The sequence below is a fragment of the Ursus americanus genome, chromosome 34 (assembly GCF_024610735.1).
Source record: "Ursus americanus isolate L20-20 chromosome 34, mUrsAme1.1.p, whole genome shotgun sequence".
NCBI classification, from domain to species: Eukaryota; Metazoa; Chordata; class Mammalia; order Carnivora; family Ursidae; genus Ursus; species Ursus americanus.
Genome location: NC_142160.1, coordinates 16685764 through 16712810, shown reverse-complemented (window position 1 = coordinate 16712810; position 27047 = coordinate 16685764). Strand labels below are relative to the sequence as shown.

The following is a 27047-nucleotide window of genomic DNA, read 5'->3' as shown; positions in this document are numbered from 1 at the left end:
AGAGGGAGCCCAGTGATCAGATTCTGGCCTCTTCATTTCTTATGTGAAATTGACTTCTCAAGGCTTCAGTTTCCCCATTTAGCATGTGGATGCTCAGATCTACGTTACTTGATTGTACTGACTGAATGAAAGCGCCACCAAGTACTTAACCTAGTTCCTGGTGCAAAAGAAGCCATCAAGAAGTGGTACACAGTACGACATTCTGCTAAGTTTTGAGCCACGGCTCCCACGTGGTGGCCTGAACATGAAGGAGACAGGGAGAGAAAAGGACTCTCGAGTTCTGAAACCGTTTTGCTATGCCCTCAGATTAAAAATAAGAGTGGAGGTACTGCCATTTCCAAAGAGGGGGCAAGACTGGATGTGGACTATTTTGTAAGGCTGCATTCACAACATAACTTATGCTGAGGACCTTGAAACCCAACCTCCCAAGTTTTAAAAATATAAGAACAAGGGAAACAGATTTATTTCTGTTTTGTTGTATACAACACTTCTAAGGAACTTAGTTTAGAACCTGATAATTCATGAAACTCTGGAGAAAGGGAGGGAGGTTGTGGGATGGGGCCCAGGAGGTGGGTAAGCTTCACTTCTAAAACCAATAGCAGGATTTGACCCTTTGTTGATGGCTACTGAGTCCACATAATAATTCGGTAGACTTGTCGCACCATGGTCAGAAAAACTAGGAAAAGAGTCAAGGGATAATTCTGAATGCTAGGGTCACCATAAGATGTTTTTCCTGATCTGCCTGAGATGTAATGCTCCTTTCTCTTTCCCAGTGTAGTTATTTGGGTGAAGGGCAAAAAACAACAAAAAAGCTCAGTCTCGTAAGACTTTCCAGCCCCTTAATTTCTGGTACTGGAGAATCCTCTCCAGTGGACACACATATTTTTTGTTTTCTGGTTTTCTTTCATGAGCAAACAGCAAGATACCTAAATGAACACATGGACTTGATAAATATCTCTAAATCAACCTAATGAGTTTAAAATAACATTTAACACACAGCTAGAACATCATTTTAAATACTACTCTTCATGGAAAACCAAAAAACAAAACAAAAAAGAAAATAAAAAGAAGCAAGTTTCCTATGTCACCTATCACCAGGGCAAGACTCCTTTGGAAACCCTCAAGCACAAAGTCTGACCATCAGGAGACCATTTCCCTAGTGACCCTTAGCACTAAAAATATAATGGTGATGACGATGATGACGACGACAGAACAGGGACCATTTGTCTCGAGCCTTCAGCAGCTGTATTCAGGCCCATTCAGGAAGCCTCTCGCATTCAAGGCAGCCTGAAAGAACAGAAGTTACTTGCTCTCATGCTGGGTTGCAAAAACTAGCTCTTCTCGGAGTCCTTGTAATTAGAAGGAAGAAATTAGCTTTCGGAAATTGAAACTGTGCATGGAAAGAAGGAGGCATTCAGGTAATTTTACTCTGACATTTGATAATGCACAACTTCAGAAATCATTTACTTTCAAAATTTCCTGAATTTCACCCAAATAAAGCGAGGAAGTTAATACGGGAAACCAAGGGATTTTTGCATCTGTGGTGTTTCTACCCGTGGGAGGGTAACTAATTATTGGCTCAGGAAATAGCCATAAGTTAACTTGCTAGTATCCTGAGAGGACTTGTATTCAGGGGGAAGTCTGATTCACATTTTATGACCTAAATTTATTTATGTTCTCAGGGATGTTATAGAAGTCGTCAGACTATGAAACTTCTGGTATACCATACACAGAGTGAAAGCAAAGAGAAGGCTGTATGCTCTCTGCTGGGAACTTCACAGGCCACAATAGTAAAGTAGGAACCCCTAACATGGACCCCCTTCTGCCAGTTACCCTAGAGCCACACTCCACTGGCTTCTGAACACCAAGACCCCTCTCACCTCCACGAACAGAAGACGGAGCACCAAGAGCTTTGGGGGCACACAATAATCAAGAGGCCACAAGTATAACCAACTTGGAGGAAAAGAGCAGCTTCTCTCCATTCTGAGCCTGGCGACCACTGAGCCCATAAAAAGCCACAAGGATTTAGGCCACATACCCCTTAAGGTTTCTCCCTGGAATTATTGACAATTACCTTTAAACAACAATATACACAAGATGGTAACATTTATAAATCCCTGCAAAATGTGGCTAGCTAGCTATGAGCTTTCAAGGCAATAAAACACACATGACTTTCTGGGGACTTCTGTAGGTATAATATTTTCCTATTAGGAAGGTTTGTATCCTTTAGGGACCTCAAGTTAATAACGAACATTAAATGAGCACTTGACCAGGGGCAGGTCGTGCGTGTTGTACGTGCATTATTACTGAGTAATATCAAACATCATATGAACACAGGTAATACTTTTATTCCCATTTCACAGATGGCAAAACGGAGACTCTGAGTTACACACAGTAACTCGAGTGCACACAGGTAGTTAGCGGTAGAACTACAACTCAAACCAGCTGTACCTGGCTGGCTGCAGACCCTGTACTATCACTATTTAACCCATTTCCAGATGGACCCCCCAAAGTGGAAAGGACATACATGCCATGGTTCATCAGGTGGTTCTTTGCCGGATCAGGAAGCCAAGTGTGGCATCTCATGTCCTCGTGGTCACACCATTTTCCTACCTGCACTGTGTCTCTCAACTCAGTTGGCGGATTTTTGTTTGCCACTGAATTCAGGAGATTCGCAAGTCTTAATCTGGGTTTTAAGTTCCAAAGGCTTAACTTTGGCACACTCTATCTGAGGCAAATGGAAAGATACCAAACTAGGACATACCATATTATTTTTATAATGTAGTATCATACGCTTATACTGTAGGTCATTACATTATATTATTAAACATTATGGTTCTGAACTTGCCACCTCGCTTGACATGCTCACGCTTTGATGTGGCTTACAGTCTGGTTGGGTAACACTTCTCCAGTCAGGGGAGCTCATCTGAACCCCATCTCAAACACTTCTAGTTTCCAGCAGCAAAAACAGGATAATTAATGACACGATCCCTACCTGGTGGTATATTTTTGTCCTGAGCAGCTCAAAGTATTTTTCATGGCCCCAACAGCAGGTTTAGAATAAGGTGGACATATCCCGAGAAAGACATTCTGTCTAGTGCTTCTTGTTGGGCTCCTAAGTTCAACTGCTAGCACTTAAATGAAAAAACCAAAAAACAAATTCTCTTCCCCAATAGTTTTCTCAGCTAATTCTGCACAGGTGTGAACCGTTCAAAATCAATCTGTACTTGGAGGTCCTTAGAAAAATAGGACCAATTTTGGAGCCTGAGTGACTGACTCGCCTGCATTTATTAAAAAGAAACAAGAAGTAATCTTCCCCCCACCCCCAAACCCCCAGATGGATCTGTCATCACAGGCAGTTAAGAAGCAACCGATAAAAGGGACAACACATACACATCTTCGTACAGAAAGAGAATTTATCAACACAAGCAGCAATAGCGAATCCAGATAATGAAAACTGTTGCCTGAACGGGGCAATCTTCTTTACATACAAGAGAGATTCCCTCTAATGCAGTGATGAGCAAGTTCATGAACCAGTCTTATGGGGAAATTGTGCGACCCATCCGCCATCACCCAACTGACTACGTAGTCAACAAAAAAATCCAAGACAAAACCAGGCTCGTTTTATGTTCCTTAAGACTGTGTAAAATAGAAATGGGGAAGTGGCCAGAAAATTAATGTCATTGTACAGATGCTAAATAAATCAGCAGTTATGGGGAAAGATTCATAGGGAGCTGGAACGAGAAAGATGAGACAGAAAGAGTCTGAAGCCCGCAGAGACTGGTAAAAACATTATTCTTACTGTACTATGTGCATGCCAGCGATGATTCAGAATAAAATACGGACCATCCAACAAAGGAAACCCATCTTCTTTTGTCAGATAATGAAGCTGCCGCAAGGATCATCAGACTGTCAGTCCTGCTGCAAAGAGGAGTAGATCTTGCTAACGGGAGTGTGTTATTGTTCTGTTGTGTTGTGTTGTGTTGGACCGTGTACTCTACGTAAAGTCAAAAGCTCCTGGCCTAAAACTGGGTGTACTAACAGAAAACACAGTTAATAATACCTCCAGATGTGGAAATGTGACTTGTCCTGGGATCACCGGGACACCAACTTATGATCCACCCATATCTGAACCGAAGTGGAAAAGATAAAGAAAAGACTGGCTCAGGACCACCCAAGTCAAATTTTTAGTATACTCTCTTGTATACACCGTTCACTGATTACCTGAGGAGAGTATAAATCAAAGGCACAGAAACTGGGTCTCTGAACACACTTCAGGGAAGAAAGTCCCTCATTGACCAAGAAAAACTCTGCCGCTGAAACTGAATTGTCTTCTTTCCTTTATACATCGGGGCTTATCTGCAGGATTGCTCACCAAAAACATATCAGTTAATCTTTCTGCAGCTTTATAAACAAATGGCACTTTGTTGGGAAGCTCAATAATCATTTCCTTGAAATACTTTGCTACGTGAACTCTTAGGGAATACAATTTGATGAATGGTCACACAAAGGTCCACTCACTCGAGATCACGTGCACTGAAATCAATTCACAACAGTGGAACTCTTACACCCTCAAGTCCCTCCAACGGTATTACCCCAAGGCTGTGATTTCTGGCCATTCTAAAGGCCTCTCTCTCTTCATGTACCCTGTAAGCTCAAACCCAAGTCTGACCCTCGTTTTCGTCCCCGAGCTTTGAAATCTCTTGCAGTAGACAAAATGTGACAGTATGAGAGCCTCCCCGCTAAGCTTATCCCAGTCAAGCTGTGAGAAACCCAAGTCTGGGTTTCTCCAGGAAGCTGGAGGACAGTGCTTACTTTCCCTCTTCTGCTAATTTTGCAGGTTGTCCAGCGCTCAGCATGAATAAATACGCAGTTCTAAGTGAACTGACAGAATTCTGCAGGAAGACATTGCCATCCGTATTATTTTTCTCATTTAAATTTGTTCTCAAAAATAATACTAAGTAGCTCACAGTCACATGAGAATGGTGCTTTCGAGTCAGGAAGACTTGGGGTAAATCATGGCCTGCTACTAGTGCTTCTGTAACGGCAGACAATGCACTGAACCTCTCGGGGACTCAGTTTTCTCAGCTGAGGGCACAGACAGGAACACACACTCTGCAGGGTAGCTGAAAGGACTCAAGGTAATGAATACAGAGTGCCTGGCACATGACAGACTCCCAAAGACAACAGTCATCATCATTGATTGAGACGTACAACCTCTCATCCCAAAACAATTCAGAAGGACCACTTTGAGGGTATCCTAGCATTTGATGCATTTCCATTTAATTAAGCTGTTTTCTTCTATTCCTAAATTTCAATGGTATGTTTTTTAGTTCTTGTAACAAATGAGCAAAATAGCGTTTTCAACACATCGGTATATTTGTGCTTGGTGAAATAATAATGCCACTAAGATCTGTCAAAAGGATCTGGTTTTGGGGCACCTGGGTGGCTCAGTCATTCAGCGTCTGCCTTCGGCTCAGGGCAGGATCCCAGGTTCTGGGATCGAGCCCCGCATCAGGCTCCCTGCTCCACTGGAAGCCTGCTTCTTCCTCTCCCACTCCCCCTACTTCTGTTCCCTTTCTCGCTGGCTCTCTGTCAAATAAATAAATAAAATCTTTAAAAAAAAAAAACGGATCTGGTTTTAACGAGCCAATGATGTAGGCAGCAAGCTGACTAGTTAGGGAAACAAGTACCTGGACCCACTGTGATTGTAACAAATCCTCTCTATTTGTGGGAACATCTTCCCTCTTGACAGTTGGCCACTGAAGTGATGTAGAGGATGGTGGAATGTTCTTTGGGTGGACATTGGAGTGCCGTATGGTACCAAATGTTAGAACGAAAGACTGCAAATACTTTTTTGCTTAACTGAACTGCCAGACGGCAGTGTTTTCGAAACTTTTCTACCAGAGCTCAGGGATTTACAGAGTTCACGCCTCAAAAGCCAGCCGTTGAACCCTTGGACAGGCAACAAAAATACTTGGCTGCATCTCTGTTGTTACTGTTATTCTGAATTACAGCATTTTCTCTCATTTCCCCCTGTTGAATACAAAGAATTAAAGTGATGATTTTTCTACCTGCTTATCGAAGAAGTATATTTTAAATTAGGGATTTTCAATGTTCACCTGCATTTTAAACTTCAGTGACAATCAGTATGCATTTTGGATTCTGGAATTTTAAGTAAATGTTATTCTATTTTAGAAACTCTTGGTTTATTATGTCAACTCCTAGCAGTCTTTCTAATTATTAGATGTCAGCGGTAACAAAAAATATTTTTAAAAAGTCTTATGCACTGCACACACACACACTGAGGAAAAGATCAACTAAGATTAACAGAAATATAGAACAGGAATTTTGGAGGTATTTCAAGTAACCTTATGGCTGATGTGGCTGGAATAAGAAAAATAATGTTTAACATTTCCATACTTTACATTAAAAAAACAAAGCTGGATTGTCACCTAAAGGAAAGTAGGAGGGGGAGAAATGACAAAAGACCCTCCAAAGTTAAGCGTTGTTTCCCCATCTATCTCCTGAATTAAAGACCCAAGATACTCATGGCCTAAAAAAGTACGTACATGATTCTTTACTAGACATGTAATCCTTTTTTAATTTTCAAGCCAGTCCAAGCATTAACTCTTTCCTGTCCCTATTGTCAGAGTCTCAAGTCCTAGAAATGATGGTAGGAATTAGGGGGTAAATTCCAACTTTCTTTTTTTATTTCCTCCCTTACTCTACATGTGAGATGCCAAATACACGTCCCCCAGACTCCCCACTAGAGAGGGGTGCACATGAGATAGAGTTTTAAGTGGGAGTCTACTGGCCATTTCTGAGAAAGCTTTTGCTTTCCTGCTACAATCATTCCCCAATTTTCCTTCCCTCTTTTCCTTCTTCCTTTTACCTGAATGCGGATGTGAGGGGCACCTGGGTGGCTCAGTTGGTTAGGAACTGCCTTCGGCTTGGGTCATGATCCCAGAGTCCTAGGATAAGAGTCCCGCATCCGGCTCCCTGCTTAGAAGGGAGTCTGCTTTTCCCGCTGACCCTCTCCTCTCTCATTCTCTCTCTCTCCTATAAATAAATAAAATCTTAAAAAAAATGAATGTGGATGTGATGGCTGGAGCCACAGCAGCTATTAAGAAAAGACCAAGAGAAGGGCTCCTGGGTGGCTCCGTTGGTTAAGTGTCTGCCTTCTGTGCTGGTCATGATCTCAGGGCCCTGGGATCGCAAAATCCATGCCGGGCTCCCTGCTCAGCGTGGAGTCTGTTTCTCTCTCTCCCTCTGCCCCTTTCCCCACTCATGCTCTCTCTCTCAAATAAATTTTTTAAAAAATCTAAAAAAAAAAAAAAAAAAAAGATCAAGAAAATAACACAGACTTGGCCTTGGTAGCTTTGAGTTTCTGAACTAACATCTTGTGGATTTCCTGTTGTACCCGCTATACTTTCTTGGTACTGAATGTAACTCCTAACAGATGTACCTCCAAAAGTACAGAGTATTAGATGGCGGTTATCGAGTACTCACTGTGTGCCAGGCACACTGTGAAAACTACTACATTCATTATTTCATTTATTTCTCCTGGCAATCCTGAGAGATATTATTACTTATATCACCCAAACAAGGACATCAAAGCAGAGAAAGTGTCAGGAGCCTGCTCAGGGACACGTGATTAGCAAGGGCTGAAACACACCATATGCTGATTCTGGAGCCTGGCTCTGATCCACTTCACCCCCCCCCCACTTTTACTAGAGGAGGGGCCACGAGGGGAAGAGCCACATGAGTGGTGCTTGCAGGGACTGGCTGGCAAACCTCTGCTTAAAAAACGATTGGGGCACCCGGGTGGCTCAGTCAGTTAAGCGTCTGCCTTCGGCTCAGGTCATGATCCCGGGGTCCTGAGATCGAGCCCTACATCGGGCTCCCTGTTCAGTGGGGAGCCTGCTTCTCCCTTTCCTCTCTGCTTGTGCTTTCTGTCACTATCTCTGTCTCTGTCTCTCAAATAAATCAGTAAATAAAATCTTAGAAAGAAATGATCCTCTCCTCACCTGGCATTCCTCACTTTGTATGGATCTCTGCCAGGAGCTGAGAATTGCCCACGGGGTTTTGTCTATCATCCCATCCTTCAAGGGCAAGTAAAAAAAGGAAAAAATAGGAACATAGGAAGAAAAAAGGGAAGGAAAAAGAAAAAATAAGTCAAAGAAATCTAAGAAGGAAGTATAGGGACAGGAAAATGAAGAAAAGAGAGAGAGAAAGAGAAGAAAAATAGTATGGAGCCCATGGAAAAGACAGTGAACAAAAAGGGAATACATCGATAAAGAAGGCAAGGGTAGACGCCAAAATAGAAGCTGAGAGAAAGAAAGACTAGAAGGAGCATAGAGTAGTATTAGCAAAAGCAAAGTTTGCATGAGAGGGAGTCCATTGATATGGGTATGGATCCTGTGGAACTGATAGCCTGGAAAACTGAGTCAATGATGTGGGCACAAATGTAAGAACGTCCCACAATTTTTTTTAAAGCAAAATAATGAAGAGATGAGGAAAGACAAGATGACAGATCTGGAGGCCAGGAAACAGAAACCCACTTCAGAAGACGAGCTTTGTCTGCCTCTGAGGACCGACATGTACTGCGTCTTTACTGCTTACTGACCGGCCGCTCTCGTGCTTTACGGTAATGCACGCAAAACCACCCCGTGAGGTCGACTGTTATTATTCCCTGCTTACAGATGTGGAAACTGAGGCTTAGAAAGGTGACCTCTCCCTCCTAAAGTCATGTAACAGCGAGAACAAGAACAGGGCTTTGCATGCAGGTCTCTCCGACTCCAGAGCTCAAGCTCTGAAGTCCGTGGTTGGCTTTGTTGGTCATCAAAATCCTACTTGATTAAAAATGCCCAAGGTAGGCTCAAAGGACTCAGTACGTTTCAGGAAATACTAAGAATTGCATCCCTTACACTCCTCCTGATACACATGTGTGTATGTGTGTGTGTGTGTGTGTATGTGTGTACATATAGGTAATCTCAAGCAAATGAAAAGTATCTTAAAAGCTATTTAGGAATTAAAACAGAATTTCTGTCTTAGGACTCTCTGCAAAGCTCATTTTAGGAGACAATGAAAAAGGACAGTTAAAACCACTGAAAGGAAACAAGCCCGAGAATGTTCTACTATGCTCCTGTCCTTTCCGAGTAAATGCAGAAGACACACATTGGTAGGACAAAGTCAACTAGCCTACTTCTCTACAAACACATGCTCTGAAAGCCGACAAAAGAAAACAAATAACCTTAAGATCTGCTTCAGCTGATAAATACGTAAGGCAAAATTAAAACCTCTAGAATGTGTCGTTGTTATGAAAGACCTTCTAATGACTCAAAAATAAATAACAGAGGGAACACTTAATAAGTCTTCTAACATAATTCTTCAGAAAAGACAAGAAAAATAATTGTAGGAAATAAATTAATTAAAACAGCCTGTTGCATAAACCCAGATTATGATATTAAACATGCAGAAATAAGTATAGGTGGGGACAGCAAATTTCATATAGCAAGGAGTCAAAAGGGATAACTCCCTTATTATAAGATATATTTATTTTTAATATTAGCTTTATTTAAAAAATGATATTTAAAAATTATCAACATTATTTTAAAACCATTTTTTTAACCTAAAAAAATAAAATGTAGAAACTAAAAAAGAATGGGCAGAGATCTTTCCACAACACACACACACAAATGTATGGATGGCAAAATTAGTTGCTGACAATACATTTTAGACATAAAAACACTGAAAAGAACAAGGAAGTACAAGTTAGCTGAAAGATAAGTAGTGTCTATAATAAATATCTAACAGGATGAAATGCTTCCATCAAAATGTCTGGATCAAAGACTATAAGAAAAAAGAAGTAACTGAAGGACCCAGACCACTACTCAAGTAATTTAATCCATTTATTTTAGGGGAAAGACTATAAAGGATTTGTTTACATAGTAGATATAATTTAATAATATTAAAACATATCTCCTACAAAGAGTAATTTCTTTTTAAGAATTCATGGATCAGCTAAAGAGCTTTGAAAAAGCTGCTGATACACTGAGCCAAAAGGAAATCTCAATTGCCCTACGGAAAAACAATACCTCACACACCACTAGTGTGGTTGATTATCTAACTTCATTATCTGATCACAATACAGTGGAAAAAAAGGTCAATAACAAATCTCAATAGAGACAAAGTTTGTTAAACACTTAAAAGTATTATTCTCAATTGTCATTCTACCAAAGAAGAAGCCCAAACATCTTGAAAAAGTAATGACAGTCAGCCAAAAGTGTGTTCAGAGGTAAATATGCCGTTTAAAAAAAAATCATACTAATGTAAAAGGAAAAATAAATGAACCATGATTCAACCAATAAGATTAATAAAAGAATGAAGAGTGATTCTAAGGAAGACAGGAAAGATAATAACACAATTAAAAAACAAAGACAAAGGAAAAACAGCATTACTCATTAACAAATCCAAGAGTTGGCCTTTTGGAAAAAAGAACAGCACTTGAGGAATAAATGGAGGAAAAAAAAAAAAAAAGGATACTTCACAAGATTCTCTTTATATTCCGTAAGTACACAATATTAGCTAACTGCTGTAACAATATAGAACACACACATATATACACACATTGTTCAGGTAAAGCAACTACAAATGGCACTCAGGAAAATAAACACAAAGGCATATAAAAAATATTCTAATACTAAACCCGTAGCATACTAAAGTACCAAATTTCATCTGTAATATAAGTGGAAATAATATTTAAAAATCTATTATTCTAACAAACCCAAAAAATAATTCTAGTATGAGGAACTGGACACTAAAAATCTCAACAGACACTGAGAAAAGACCCAAATTCCATTTTTTAACAAAACCTTTGTAAAACCAAAAATGCTGCATAGCCCCAGGAAGAAAAGGAAACATTAGCAAAAAGTGAAACAGCGGTTTAAAAAAATCCAGAGAAAACCAGGACCTAGACATTTCGAAAGCTTATTGTCATTCTTGATACTTAATATTTTAAATGGTTAGCTAATATAATAGAAACACTAATCATGACCGTACCAGCTTCCATAATTGTAATACTTTCCAAATGCCCAAATTTATTTCATCCTGGCAACTATCTGGTGATTCCGGGTTATTACCCCAAATTTCAGATGAAGAAACTGAAATTTAACAAGGCCAAGAAACACGATTTTCACCTGTTCAAGGCTACCCAGGTAGTGATGGGGTGGAGGCAGGATTGGAATTTAAGTCAGCCTGACTCCAAAACATAACATCTTAACAACTAGTTTGTACAATGAAGACAAACACAGAAAAAACTCAAATGAACAGAGACAGATATTACTATAGTCAGAAGCCACGTATATATACCGCCCCCCCCACCAAAAAACAAGGTAATCAGTTACAACATAGGAAGAATTAAAGGGGCTAGAGAGAAGGAAAACATACAAAAAATTGTATCTCTGCTCTACATGAGCAATAACCAGTTAAGAGCATAATGGTAACAGCAAAGCATGCAAGTATTTGCTATTCCAAAAAATAAATCTAAACCAAAAAGTGTGGAACTAAGGACAAGCCTGAAATGTTATTTTGCTAATAAAAGAAAGATCTGAATAATTCAGAGGCAGATTTTCTTGAATGGGAAAACCAACTGTTATAAAGAAGCCAAGATTCATACCGTTGTCATAAATTGTCACTCGGACTGTTTTGGGGAACATGGTAAAAGGGTTCTAAATTTTTCCTGGAAAAATAAACTGGTAAAAATGCTTAAAGAAATGTTGAAAAAGTGGAATGATACAGTAATGTCAAAAGAGTTGACAGAATAATAGAAAACTCAAGGGAGACCTTGATAAATTCAATGACTGGAATGCAAAACAAATTGTTTTCGGAGATGGATTACGTAAGAAATGGCATCGAGTAAATGGATCTCTCTAAAAATTCAACTTAGATCCTCATACTGAACGCCAAAATAAATTCCACTTGGTTAGACATTAACACTGTAAAATGAAATGAGCAAACCCTAGATAAAAGTGGCAACTGGTAATTGAGACTTTGAGATGGGAAAGGACTTTCTAACCTGAGCTCTTAACTTGAGGCCCACAGATCATCCTGGGGTACAGCAAATCCTCTGCTATATGTACATTTGGGCTCATTTTAGGGTGAAAGCACACATAGCTTTCATGAGCATACATAACATTCTCCAGGAGGTACCAAAAGATGAGTTGTGACTAACTGAAGTATTTATAAAGGACACAGATAATTGACTAATAATAATGAAAGAATAAAGAGACAAGTCCCCTCTGTCAAAACGATCTGAAGCAAACTTGAAAGCAAATGACAAATTGATAAAATACCTGTAATAACTATGGCCGGGGTAATATATGGAGCATACACCAATGAGAAAAACGTTAACAACAAAAAAGATTAGTACGTGATTTGTAGAGGAGTCACAGTGTTACAACCCTTTTCAGTGACCTGGAACCACGTGTCTGAAATTCAATTTGAATATTAGTTCCTAAAATTCAGGAATTTCTCAATGCCCAATTTCCAACAAGTAGACAGAGAATATCACCCACAATGACCTAAAACCTTTTTTTTTTTTTTAAAGATTTTATTTATTCGACAGAGATAGAGACAGCCAGCGAGAGAGGGAACACAAGCAGGGGGAGTGGGAGAGGAAGAAGCAGGCTCATAGCAGAAGAGCCTGACGTGGGGCTCGATCCCATAACGCCGGGATCACGCCCTGAGCCGAAGGCAGACGCATAACCGCTGTGCCACCCAGGCGCCCCGACCTAAAACCTTCTTGATTCTAATCTTGCTTGACCGTGTCGGACAAAGCATTATGTCGTTAAAATGGATGGTAAAAAACTAACGGAGGAGGGGAGACCAGATGAACAACAGGATCTGAAGGGAAGGTGACAGACAGATTGAAGACGTATAATAAAGTAGGAAATAGCATAAAACAGTTGCTGAGTTGCTTAAAGTTGTGTCGGGAGACTTTTGATTTTTGTTTCTATATTTCTGTGTGCTTTATATTCTCTCTCTCTCTCTCTCTCTTTTTTTTTTTTACAATGGATATGTATTATTTTGGTGATAATAATCTAATTTTTAAATGGTTCTACTGCTAACAATATTGGTGGTGATGGGTTTGCTCTTTTGGGATCTTTCAGTGTCAAATATTTTGTGCAAATGAAATCAATGGAAGATTGGTAACTTAATTTTGCCAAACCAGGACAGCATCATTTCATACAATCGAGAAAATTTTATACCAAAATAATACATAATTTCCAAATAAGCCACTTAAAAATTAAAACAAACAAACAACAACCTCTATTTTTTTTTTTTAAAGATTTTATTTATTTATTTGACAGAGATAGAGACAGCCAGCGAGAGAGGGAACATAAGCAGGGGGAGTGGGAGAGAGGGAGAAGCAGGCTCACAGCAGAGGAGCCTGACGTGGGGCTCGATCCCACAATGCCGGGATCACGCCCTGAGCCGAAGGCCGGCGCCTAACCGCTGTGCCACCCAGGCGCCCCCAACAACCTCTATTTTTAAAATAACCTACATTACATTACCAATAGTATTCTCCTTTGCCTGGTGATCCTTGAACACTCTCGCTAAATAGCATCTCTACAGACCAGATGGTCTCTGGGCAACCTTCCAATGTTATGATTTCTCAGACAAACTGATCACAAGTATTTTATATTTCAGATATGGCGTTGCCTATAATGGAGAGTTTTAGCACAATGAAAATTATAGAATTGAATACATCTGCTATGGCAATGAGGCTATTAGATGTCAACTCCAATGGCACCTAAATTCAGAGCGATGAGTAAGAATGCAGCATGACTAATACGATCACTCCCAGATCATGCTCTCTCCAGGAAGCTCCCTCTTATACTCTTTCAAGTTGGTTATAAAGGTTTCCCATAGCCAAATAACAAGCAGACTCCTCTGAGAGGCTGCCTTCAATCTCCCTCAATTCTCCTCCCTCCTCCCAACGTTCCCTGGGTTGTGTACCGAGTTCTTCAGATAAACTAGTGTGCCCACCAAAAATAGAAAATTAAGGAGCGCCTGGGTGGTTCAGTCAGTTAAGCATCCAACTCATGGTTTCAGCTCAGGTCATGATCTTGGGGTTGTGAGATCAAGCCCTGCATTTGGCTCTGCACTGGGCGTGGAGCCTGCTTAAGATTCTCTCTCTCTCTCCCTCTGCCCCTACCCTCCTCTAAACATGAAAAAAAAATAGATAATTAAAGCTTTCACTGGATTCTGGATGAACAATTTTAAACTTTGAAGGGATGTCAAGTTTTCAATCATGTATGGGCATATTTGGTAGAAATAAAAAAATACGGATTATTTCTCCTTTTCATTTGGCCTTCTGTTACCTAAGGTTTGGTCATGATTTCAAGCACCATTGGATAAAAAAGGATGAAACTCAGTTAATGCTGCAAACGATAACTCAGTAAAAACTCATAGAAAGCTCTGAGAAACAAACTGAAGACTTCGGAGGGGAGGGGGGTGGGAGAATGGGATGGGCTGGTGATGGGTAGTAAGGAGGGCACGTATTGCCTGGCGCATTGGGTGTTATACGCAACTAATGAATCATCGAACTTTACATCAAAAACCAGGGATGTACTGTATGGTGACTAACATAATAAAAAAAAAAAGAAAGCAAATGTAAGTTCGATCACCTTTATGTCTCCGCATTCAGCAAAAATGCTATCATCTCGTTGGTGGCCCTACCTAATCCTTTCCTTGTTTGCCGTTATGCACCCTTCCCTACTCTTAGCCCACCAGCACTTTCTAGCCCAGTATCATCCTTTATTTTTTCTTTCAGAGCACTCAGTGTCAGATGTAATGAACTTCTATGCCTCCCTTAGCTGGAATGCATGTTCTCTGGGAGCCAGGTTCAAAGTATCACATGCATTTGGGGTTAACCTGCCATCCTGGCATCTGAGGCATGGAGCATCCATGTCCTGCTCATATGTGTATTCTAGTTCTAAGCACGGTGCCAGACCCACATGGAGTTACATCAGAATCCTGAGGCTAAAGATTGCAACCATGACTGTAAGTGTATCACAATTTCTGAGATGGGGAAAAAAGTGTTTCAAAAGAAAGAGATGATGGTAACAAGCATGACTCAATTAAGTATTTCTTGAATGAATCAGTCAACATGCAGAGTTAAAACTAAATTTGTTATATACCCCTCTAACTACAGCTACCTAAATAGATACCTATTCATACTTTTGAATAACTAAAGGAGACTTCCTTCTCTCCACGGATTCAGTCCCTCATTATGTGAATATCTGATTGCCTACTATGTGCCCAATATTGTTCTTGGTGCTACTGGGGCTACCGTACACACTCACTTTGAAGACACCTACTGGCTAGGGAGGGAGGGGTTTCTTCCTGTGATCTATGGACCACTTGTGATTGAATCACCCAAACTATATGGAGGGCTTCAAAATCTGCTTTTAAAAAAAAAGATTTTATTTTTAAGTAATCTCAACACCCAACATGGGGCTTGAACTCACAATCCCGAGATCAAGAGTCAGATGCTCTGCCGACTGAGCCAGATAGGTGCCCTCAAAATCTACATTTTTTTTTCAAAGATTTTATTTATTTATTTATTTGATGGAGAGAGAGACAGCCAGTGAGAGAGGGAACACAAGCAGGGGGAGTGGGAGAGGAAGAAGCAGGCTCCCAGCAGAGGAGCCTGATGTGGGGCTCGATCCCATAATGCCGGGATCACGCCCTGGGCTGAAGGCAGACGCTTAACCGCTGTGCCACCCAGGCGCCCCAAAATCTACATTTTTAAACAAGATTCTGTATGACTCATACATACTAAAGCTGAAAAAAAAAATAATCTTCAGAGTATAGAATCCCTCTTTTTCTATAAAGTCCTCCTCAATCATCCCTATTCAAAGTTTTGTCACCCTTCTCCATACTCATGGCCCTTACAGTTCATGGCAGCCATTTGCAATTAAGCCTGTCTTGTTACAGCTCCTACAGCAGAAAGCTGATGTGGTGTAATAGTGCGTTCTGGTGGCACGTCACCTTGAGTTCCATTTCTAGATCTACCGCTTGCCACCTGGATAAAGTTGTAAGCCGCTTCCCACATCTGAAATAGGGAGCTAATGCCTATCTTATAGCACTGCTTTGAGGACTAAGTAAGATAACCAAGGAGAGCACACAGCTCAGTATTTGGCACAGAGCAAGCGTTCTGTGAATGCTGACTGCTGTTTTTATTTTCCATCATTTTATTTTTTGATTTTACCTTTTTGCCCTCTGATGCACTCTTTCCACACTCAAGTGAGGTCAATGGCAAGAATATCCCATCCGGCATATTGCGGTCGGGGGTATTATGACTTTACGGGTTAGAAAGACACTACCAGGCTTCACAGGAATATTGTTTTTCCGGGATATGTAAAGAACACAGAACTTTACTTCACCTTAGTCACACGTAGGGTTACTCAGTAAGGTCCAGAATCATCACAAAGAGAGAAACGAAAATCCAAGATGGCAAGAAATAAGCCAATCTTCTACACACAAAATGTCTTTCTTTTTGTGTGCAGGTTGTTTTCTGGGTAGCCCAGGTTACTTCACTACGAATTTGTTGCTTTGAGCTTTTGATAAATCAAATGCCATCGTCGACTTGCTGAGGTCAGAATGAATAAATCTTGCATGCTAGTCTGTCATTTCTACTTCTCTTCTTTACATTTCTCTCATACTGATGGCAAAATATATTATGATTCTTCAAAAACAGAGTAAAAAGAATGCTGGAATCAGCTAAACACAAAATAATAATAGTGTCACTAGGAACAATTATCTTCTTCTGAACAAATGACACAAAAATATACAAGTAAAAAACAATTAGAGGTTAAGATAACGTGACCATATATAAGACTGATTGAAAACTCAGGAAGACCTGGTGTAAAAAGAGGGTTGAGTTTTAACTGCATGTCAATACAGAGTTGAGGAATATATCTGAGAATGTTCAAATACAAAGACAGTGATATTTGATGAAGCCATACAGTAAGTCACTTTGCAGAATGTTCTGAAATATGCTTTGATTAAAGTGATTAAGTCAGCAAACTATGGTGCGAAACTATAACGGACCCGGGGGGGGGGGGAGGGGGAAAGCAGCTTCTCTTATTCTTAGCAAGAAAAATTATATTTGATAGTATTTGGGGTGTTACCATAGACACTATCAAGAACAAAAATATCTAGGCAATGAATAAAATCCACAAACCCTCAAGAGAATAAATTTAAATACTAAATTTTACATACTTCTTAAAGAACCCACTAACCGTGTTCTAAGCAATCTTACGGGGTAACTGCATGAAAGTCGATTTGCTACTAACCCCTTATTTAAATGAAAGGACGTGGAGGTAGATGAGCAATTTATAATGTAAATAAATCCCTATTCCTTCTTTTCTCTCCTTCTAAAATGTAAATTGTCTCAGTCATTTATAGCAACCTTGATCTTAGTGAAAACCATTTTCTAAGATTTAAGTAATAAATTACTGGGGGAGACGACGCACCAAAGCACAGCCAGTAATTCTAAGAGAAACTGGCTACTGGCTATGGATTTTGTTCCAAGACCCGGAGGCCCAGAGATCTAGTCCCATGGGTGTTTATGCTTCTTTTAATCCTCCGAATCCCATGGAAAGAATAAAGGGTATCTATTTCAATAACTGGGACACAATCTACCCAAGAGCTCCACTAAGGAACTAGACCTCAGCCTTGAGTTTTTCTTTTCCCCTAAAGCACGTTATTGTAATTCATTCCCTGTTTGCTGGATCAGATCTATCCACTTCTTTCTGTCTCCATCATCACCCTCCTGAACAGGCTACCCTAATCTCTCCTGAACTATGGTACTAGCTGCCAGAATGGTACCTGCTTTGCTCCTACACCAAGAGTTCTTAAAAGAGAAGCTGGAATGAACTTTAAAAATTTTAATCAAATCATGTCTCCCTCCTTAAAAGATTCTATAGACCTCTATCATGCTTACTTACTATGATGCCCTATGTGATCTGGACTTTTCCAAACCGTCAGCTCACACTAGCCATGCATATCTTCCTATTTCTCAAACCCAGTAACCTTGTTCCAACTACGAGGTCTTCCCAACTTGCTCCTCCCTCCCCCTGCAATGCTCAGTGCAGCTCTCTACCCGTGAGCCTTCTTCTATTTCAGGTCTCAGCTAAAATGTCACCTCTTCCAAAAGGTCTCTCCATTATCACTCGAGATAAAATGGCTCCCTTCATCAAATTACTCTCCATTATTCTACACTGTGTTGTTCTTAGTACTTATCATTTGGTTTGCGAGGACAAAAATTCCATGTCTGTCAACCCACCATTCAATTCACAATGTCTAGTGTAGGAACTGACAACGAGTAGACCATTAATACACATCTACTGAATGGATGGATGATTCCATCTAAGCTCAACGTTACCAACACCCATATTCTCTTTACACACTTTTCAAAGATGAGAAAAATGATATTAGAAGTTTCCTTCCAAAATCCCTTCTCACACACTACCACCGCGCCCCCCCCGGCTTAAACCAAGGGAAGTTTTCTACATTGTTATTTTCTCAACGTGGTATCATTGTTTATAGATTTCTCAGGCATGGTGTCCTTTGAGATGGAATTCTTGTCAAGATGGTGGAGAGGTTGGCATATTATAGATAATGATATAATTACTATAAAAGGAGTCAAATCCCAGAGGACACCGGAAGGGTCTTTCCCACTTCAATCTTCAAGTGATCCTGCCTCGGTGAAATCACAAATGAGACATTTCTAACGTGAGACATTTCTAACGTAAGAGATGACACCTGGCAAGGAAAAATGCTGGGGATTGCAACTAAACCGAGAACTACTCTTCTTAAGAAGCAATCTTTATTATTACAGTAATAAGAGCAAAATACGTTCAGCGAATCATCTATTTTTGAAAATAAAGCTAAGCAAAGGCAGCGGCTAACAATCACCTGATCGCTTCTCTGTCAGTCTCCCGGGGACTCAACTATCCATCTCTTCTTCGTTTCCTCACCTCAGGAAGGGGATAGAAAACATCGGGCTAAATCTCAAGACGGTACAAGGCGAAGGAGCCTCCTGCCCGGGGCTATCCCAGCAATACAGGACACCTCTGGAAGCTCCATTGTTTTAAGCCATTAACCACTAGTTAGGTACAAAGTCGAGTCCAGTGAAAATTGGCTTCCACATAATTTGAACTCGGAAAGTGCTAGAGGACACCGTGTATTGTCTGTGTGTGTGTAGACATAACAAAGCTATTTTCATGCACGGTGCTGGCAGAAGGCCCACGCTAACTGCTCTGTGGGTCTGGTTACAATTATTTCGCTATAGGGAATCATCCAGGACAGTACATCCCTTCTCTGTCCGCCGGGCCTCAAGTGGGAATGTGCGCTGTTTTTACCTCACGAACCTCTTCAGCTCTCCTCCCTGATCACATTTTAAGTCTCCCCACCCTCCTCATGCTACGGATCCCAGCCCTTCATGCCAGAAATCTCAGCTAAACGCTAAGCCCAAACTACAACACTGCAGTACTCAAGAAACTCTGAGAGTATGGGGGCAAAGGGACAGTGTTCCCTCTGTCCTTACCCTTGTAATTCTGCAGACTCTGGGCACATGGCCTGTATTCCCACTCTTCGTGCATGTCTTTCTGAAGTTCTAAGTGAAGTAAGTAACACGCTCCTAAAAGGAAAGAGTTGGTATGTTCTCTGCTCTTTTACCCCAACAACCAAATGCATTTGCCTCCCCGCCCACTGCTGCATTTCGTGCAGGGGAATGTGGCCCTTGGGAGAATTTCTGATGGAACATTTTATCCTGAAATGTGTTTTTAATTAAGACAAGACAAAGAAGATAAGAAGAGTTTACAAGCTATCAGGCCTAAGATGCTAACCGCAATATTTAGAAATGTGTATGTCTATCAAGTCCTTCTTCTATGGGCCTCCCTGCAAGATGGTCAGTTCTAGATCTCTGAAGCCCCTCCATGAGTTACTGTAAGTCAGCTTCTTAAAAACTCCAGGCACCATCTCAACTGTCCCAGATATTAACTTCTCGTAATAATCGAATGTCAAACATTTGGAGCATTTCCTCCTATTTTTCCTCCATTGGAAACATACATAGGTGAGACAGAGCTTATAATGAAAGGTAGAGCAAAGGCATAGAGTGATGGATCAGGGGGAACTGCATACCATTTATACAGATGGACTTTGTAGGTTTATAAGAAATGCAGATGGTAAGTTTAATTTCCCGAGAAAAGAATTTTCAGGATGGTTTTTCTGAAATCAACAGCATATGGTGTGAATCATCTTGGGGCTCAGCACATCTTTAATTCTTCACACAATGACCTTTCCATGTCTCACATTATCCCTTCCACTAAAGATCAAAGGGAGAGGGGCTTCTCTTGGAAGCTAAGGGAGGGAATAACATCATGTCTTTATTTTACCCGAGTTAAGCTCGGTTCTAAGGAACAATAAGTAAACTGGGTAAGGGGAGGTTTGAGGTGGCGTGGGGAGAAGACACTAATCAACACCAGTGAGAGGAACTGAAGGATAAAAATAATGAATACATGAAATTGAGCAATTCTGTTCACCTCGTTTCCCTGGTACAAAAAATAAGGAGGTTGAACTAGACAGACTGAGCTAATGTTTGTGTGGAAATGACCTTTTGCAAAACACTGTGCTTAGATGTCACAGAGGATATAAAAGTGTCGTGGAGCCAATGTTCCAAGTTGGATCATGGAGGCTGGCCATTTCTCTTTCTGGCCAAAGCCTGCATGCTCCCCCAAAATGATTGCATTGGCTTTCTTAAACAATTTGTGAATATATGTTAGTGTAAACTGAAAGCAAGTGACATGTTTTTACAAATATTTGAATTATGTCCTGCCTAATTCACTTAGCATCTAATATGATGCTTTTTTTAAAGTATGAACTAGATCTTTGTTATATGCATAGAAATAAATACTGCAGGGTACAATCCTTGGTCTCAAGGAATTTAAGCCTCGTTTGGAAGAGAATACATACAAAAACATCTGTAGTACAACAATAAACTAAGTTACTTAGTACTATATTCTCTCTCTATACATTCTATAACCTGTATTCTACAAACACGTATATATGTTCCAACAATACCTTTGAACTAGGGGAGAACAGAGAGGTAATCTAGCCTACCTAGAGAAGTGTGTACAGTAGCCCAAGGAGCTACCGAGCCAGCAAACCAGAAGCAGCAAATATTTAATATATTCCAGGTGTATTTCTAGTACAGAATGACTGCTGCCACCCCAATTTGTGTATTTCCTGAAGTTAGGTCCAGATACAGGAGATGTTCTCAAAGGAAGGTATCCCTGAGGCCCCTGAGATATGAAATCTGAGGAAAACGCTTCTAGGTCACTTAAAACAAGGATTTATGGAATATTCTATGTATCAGTAGCCTCCTTCTCAAAGTCCTAAATCATTTTAGAAATTGCTACCCGACTCAGTCCCTTTTATTGACCATTCACTGTGCAACATTTCTGGGTTGCTGAATACATATTATTCAGATTTCCAATGAAAGACCATTTGCAACTTAAGGCCAAAAGGTTTCTTTGGTAAACTTAAATTTTGAATGTCCTGAGCTAATGCTGGGAACTGAACATACAAAAAAGACTCCATTAAACCAGCTTCTTGTTGCTGATAGTTACAGACACAGGTCAGGGAAACTTTCAGTAAAACACAATATAAGAAACTGAACGGTAGGGGCGCCTGGGTGGCTCAGTTAAGTGTCTGCCTCTGGCTCAGGTCATGATCTCAGGGTCCCACATTGGGCTCTCTGCTCGGCGGGGAGCCTGCTTCTCCTTCTTCCTCTGCCCCTCCCCCTGCTCATGCTCTCTCTCTCTCTCAAATAAAGTCTTCAAAAAAAAAAAAAAAAGAATCGAAACAGTATACTTTTATGAATATCAATTATTTCAATTTTTGTTTTATAAACCATTTTATAGGACACATCACTTGCTAACAGCTGTCTTTTCTCTTCCCAGGGGGCTAGAAAACTAGAATGTATATGTTAGCATCAAGATGCAAGGCTCTTTATACACGTGGCCTGGTGTTCTTGTAGGCTGCTTACCTAAACCTGTTAGTCATGTTCCACTACTTTCTTAAGGACGCTCATTTTACTAGAACTTTCTGAGTTAGGCCATACAGAAACACATCACTTGAAGAAGCAACGGCCCAAATGATAATTAGTTCACTCATAATCACTGATTACATATTCCCTCTTCGCTCCACTGAAAAACCCGATAGTTCCTTCCAAATCCACAAACCTCCAAAACCTGAAATATTATAAACCTCTGAACTCATACATACGTGACACGAGCACCCCAACACAAAAAGTGTGCCCCCCTCTTTTAAGAGCACAGTTTTTTTCTCTTATTCTGACACCGCTTACAGTTTTTCGAAAGGTAAGAAATGTACAGCGTTCGGTGCCCTGGCAACATCTTTGGCGGCAGAAGGAAAAGTGCCGGATTTACTAGAAAGGCGAAGTGTGCGATCAGGCTGTCAGAGGCAGCTGGAGAGAAGAGGCTCCAACCCAGGAAAAGTGGGAACGGCGGCGGCGTTTTAGAGGCTCTCAGAATCCTTCCGGTCTTGGAAGGAGAACCCTCGTACCTGAGGGTCTGGGGTGTGCTACGGTGCAGTCTGTTACAACACACGATCTCACACACTCGTGGGAAGAGGAGGGCGGGGGGTGGGAGGGGTCTGTCCCCTGAGCTGTCACAGCGGAGTTCACTCATGCCCAAGCTTTTGTTGAGCGGGGGTAAGAGATCTGCACACTTGGAAGCTGATCTGTCTCTCTGCTTTGTATCTGGTTTTGTTTTCTTTTCTCTTAGATTCCTAAGAAGGTGTTTTTGGGGTTTTTTTTCTTTGTTTAGGGTAAAAGCTTTGAGGGGAGGGGAGCAAGCAGAATCAGAATGGCAGCGAGGCCAACGGCTGCAGCAGCCCCGAGAACGATCTACTCTTCTACCGATGCAGGCCAGCACCTGCTGATGCAAAGAAAGCAGGCTGCAGGGCGCTCGGGAGCTGGGAGCGTTCCCGGGGTACAGACTGCAATCGAGTGACCCTACGAGAAGCGAGGCTGCTTCCCTCAAGGGCATGAAGAGTTGGGCCATGCCAGTAAGCAGGGGTTCTTCACGCCAACGCTGAGCCTCATCGGTCCTCAATGACCTGAGCGGGGGACGCGGGTCTCAAGTGTGGCAGTATCCTGGGGCGTAACTTGGCCTCGCTCTGCCTCTCCTCTCCCCTTTCGAGGGACTGTCTTGTAGATCAGACTTCTCAGCTTGTGAGAGGAGAGGCTGAATCTCCAAATACCAAGGTCCAAGTGGTGTTAAGTACTAGGATAAGGGGAGATCCCCGGGGAGGGGGTGCGGGGGCTGCTGAGCGCGTGAGGTGTGTTTGCAAGGCTTAGGCTTAGCGCTTGAACAACTTCAGCCTCTGCGTGCTGTCATTCGAGCTCCTGGCTCCGATTTCTTAGTTCCACACACGTCTTACTCACGCAAGAGGCTCACGGCTTATTGACCCCAGTTGGTCATCCAAGTCTGACCCATTCTTTTAATACTCAGATGTCTTTCTCCCCACCTCCACCTTCACTCAGAGGCAAAGGTGGGCCTGTAGAACAAGCCAATGGCGTTAAGAGGCCAGGCTTATCCTTTCTTATTTTATCAAATGACTGACCATCTACTCTGGCCCCATGATCAAACTGTACTGCTTAAAATCTTAACCTATAGTGGATTTTTCCAGGTAGAGTCTCCCGCAACCTTCCTTCCACCCGTCGCAGTTGTGGCAAAAATTAGTCTTTAAAAATACTCAAAATGCAAAGAAAGAGAAAACAGATGAAGACTTTCAGGGTGTTCCCAGCCCCAGAGCGAACTCATCCAACTAAGTGTGTTCTTTGGGGCCCAAATGTAAGGATTTTCCATTTGAGCTTAAATAGTGGTCAAAAGAATTGTTGAAATCTTAGTTTTATAGTAATATCCCGAGGAACTGAGCATGGCGTAGGGCTATAGCCACAGATAGGGCACTTGGTTGCTCAGTTTGAGATGACAACTGTTTTTTGGGGGGAATGGGGAGGTGCAGGAAAAATTCCTGACTTTTTCCCTTCAATATTTTGTGCATCAGAAAATACTCCTGAGAAACACCTCAGAATTTCAGGATGAAGACAACGTATTTTCAAAAATCCCATCAACAGTGACCCACTTAAAAACAGACAATGAGTGGAGACTTCCGGGGTCAGAACTGCCCAGTGAAAAGTTGTCACGTGAGAATTTAATAGGGTAAGGGCAAGTTTTCTGCTACACCCCAACTTTCACCACTTTAAAAGACATAATACGCTGAAATGATTAATATTTAACCTCATGAAAAAGGGAGAAGTACACACATTTGTGGGAAGCTGGGCATCCCTTAGCACCAATGCTTCGGCAAGAGGCCAACAAGAGACTCGACACCTGCTACGTCCTGAATGTCTCTGTCCCCACAAAATTCGTATGTTGAAACCTATTGTCCATCGTGATGGTACTAGGACGTGGGGCCTTTGGGAGGTGATTAGATCGGGAGGGTAGAGCCTTCATGAGTGGGGTTACTACCCTTCTAAGAGCCCCCAGAGAGCGCCCTTACCATGCCCCTTCCTGATGCCATGGGACCTACCTAGGAAGTGGCCTTCACCAGACACCGAATCTGCCAGTATCTTGATTTTAGACTTCCAGGCCTCCACCAAAAGGGGAAATAGATGTCTGTTGTTTATAAGCTACTTCATATATGGTATTTTGCTATAGTGTTCTGTGCAGACAGGGGCAGCCCACATCCGGGGCTGTGTTCTTCTGCCTGTCTTACTCCAAGGCTTTCCCTGGCTTATAACTTACTCTTTCCACATTACGTTAAGGCCCGACTGCCTTAACACGGGTCCCTGCCTTAAAGAGGGGCAGCTGTAAACGTACTGAGAATGAGCCAGAACCTTTCTCATTGAAGTACCCGAGTCTCGTCATGATTCTTGTGCTCTTTTCCTGTCACCTGCTATTGCTGTACGTCAGGGTACGACTCAATCAAAGGATCTTTCCCTTCCTCCCTCGGGCAGGGGTGCAAGGCTATTTTTGGAAAAACACTTACGTTATGACTTCAGTTGCTTTTATGGTCCTCTTGTAGGAGGGTGTCAGAGTGCAGGCCCACAGTCCCTTTGCTAAAATCCTTGGACCTGATGCGTTTGGAATTCAAAATTTTTTCAGGTATGGCATCCAGAGCACATATGACACAAAACTTCCAGTGGGGGGGGGGGTCTAAGCCAGCACCTCATAATCCAATCCATTCATATTTCTGCAGTAAAATGCATGAATTTTCACAACAAAGGCCGTAAAAGGCCTCAAACCCAGTTTGGCGCAAGCTTGGCCATCAAGGAGTTTGTGTGTCGAGTTTGCAAAAGAACTTTCAGTTTTCTGGGCATTTTGGATTTTGAAATGGAGGGTAAGAGAGTGTAGATCTGTAGAAGGTTTTGAAAGAATTAAAATCAGTGATATCAAAGAGTTAAGGCACCAAATCTGTTGGTGCTTACGGCAAGAAGAGAGGAGACCTACTGCTCTTTCAAAGGGATCTTTCAGACACAGAATTTGACCACGTTGAACAAGATTAAAGGTAGATGGGTTGTTCCTGTCCCTGCACTTTGGCCATATGACCTTGACACATTCTGTCCCCCAGAGGGAGCGCTGTTGTCATGGAATCTAAGCTGCTTCTCTCTTCCTCAGAGAAAGGGCCCCCGACTGCTCTGAGACTCACAGGAACATTCCCAGACTAGAATAAAAACCTCAACAAGGCAAGAGTGTTGGAGCCAATTGGCATGCTTGCACTATGACTCCATAATAAAGTAATTACACAGTTTGATTTTTTAAGGATATAAAAACCAAAAAAAAAAAAGTGTTTTTTTTCCCCTTAATATAGGGAAAATAATTCTTTTTAAAACTCTCATCTTTGGCGTTTTAAAGGTGGGATTTAGAAGGCTCTATTCTGGGTTCTTGTGCTAGGGATTCTATCATAGGGGATGGGTAAATTGTCCTTGAGATGAGGGGCTGTCGTCAGCAGAGACATAAGGAGATAAAGGCTTACTTGGCTTCCAGGGCCAGCGCGATGATGCCCGCGGCCATGGGGGCCGAGGCCGAGGTCCCGGTGTGGTTGTCCGTGCAGCGCTGCCTCAGATCCGTGGTAATCTAGAAGACAGAGATGAAACATGTAGGATTCTGGGGTCCATGGGAGTCACACGCAAGTAGAAAGAAATTCACTCATAAAAGTAGAATGGAGGGGTGTTGAAACTGTGGTTTTAAATTCCTTGTTCCTGCACTCCCGTGACTATATGACTTCTAGACACCCGTCTGTGTAAATCAGCTTTGAAAACAGAAGCATTTGGAAATCGGACTCCACTTCTGTTAAGACTGGGGTCAGGACTAGGGTGAGTCTTTGGCTTGGAACATATGGGTTATGCAAATATGCCCTTCAGTTTTACCCCTCAAACCCCTGACGGCTTCACCCCAGACCCAGCTCTAGTGAAAACTGAAGTTCTTTCATGACCCCAACATTTTTAATGATCAGATATGGTGAACCGACCACCAGACACCGAGCTAGGCATTGGAAGCGTCAAAGCACACGGTCTGGCCCCTGCCCTTCCAGAATGGTTATCTTGGGAGAAGCGTAGGTTTTAAGCAAAGGCATGCTCTGCTGTACAAGGAACATCGGTTTTTAGCATCCACAGAAATGTTGATGGAAGAACCAAGACCTCCTCAAAGATTTAACGTGAAAACCAAAAACAAGGTTGAACCCAGGGTGTTTGAGGGGCGGTTACAGCACTAAGTGGCTGCTGGTATATTACAGAAGGAGATTTGCCATTTCTCCATTTTTTGAAATCAGAATGTGAGAACTAGATCATTTTTTCCTCTTGGTTTGAATCCAGTTTACTTCAGCTGTGGCCGAATAACATTCCCATCAGCAAGAGCCGTGCTTTTTAACCTTTCTTTCATGAT

The 27047-nt window shown here is 41.6% G+C and overlaps 1 protein-coding gene across 4 annotated transcripts in view; it reads right to left on the bottom strand.

The window, feature by feature from the left end:
• The window catches only part of PCSK5 (proprotein convertase subtilisin/kexin type 5), a 447222-nt gene that overhangs the window by 220878 nt on the left and 199297 nt on the right, over positions 1–27047 (bottom strand). For all 4 annotated transcript variants that reach the window (XM_045781017.2, XM_045781018.2, XM_045781021.2 and 1 more), the window contains one exon: positions 26140–26240. In XM_045781017.2, the coding sequence (XP_045636973.2) occupies positions 26140–26240 (101 nt within the window). The remainder of the gene's footprint in view (positions 1–26139; positions 26241–27047) is intronic.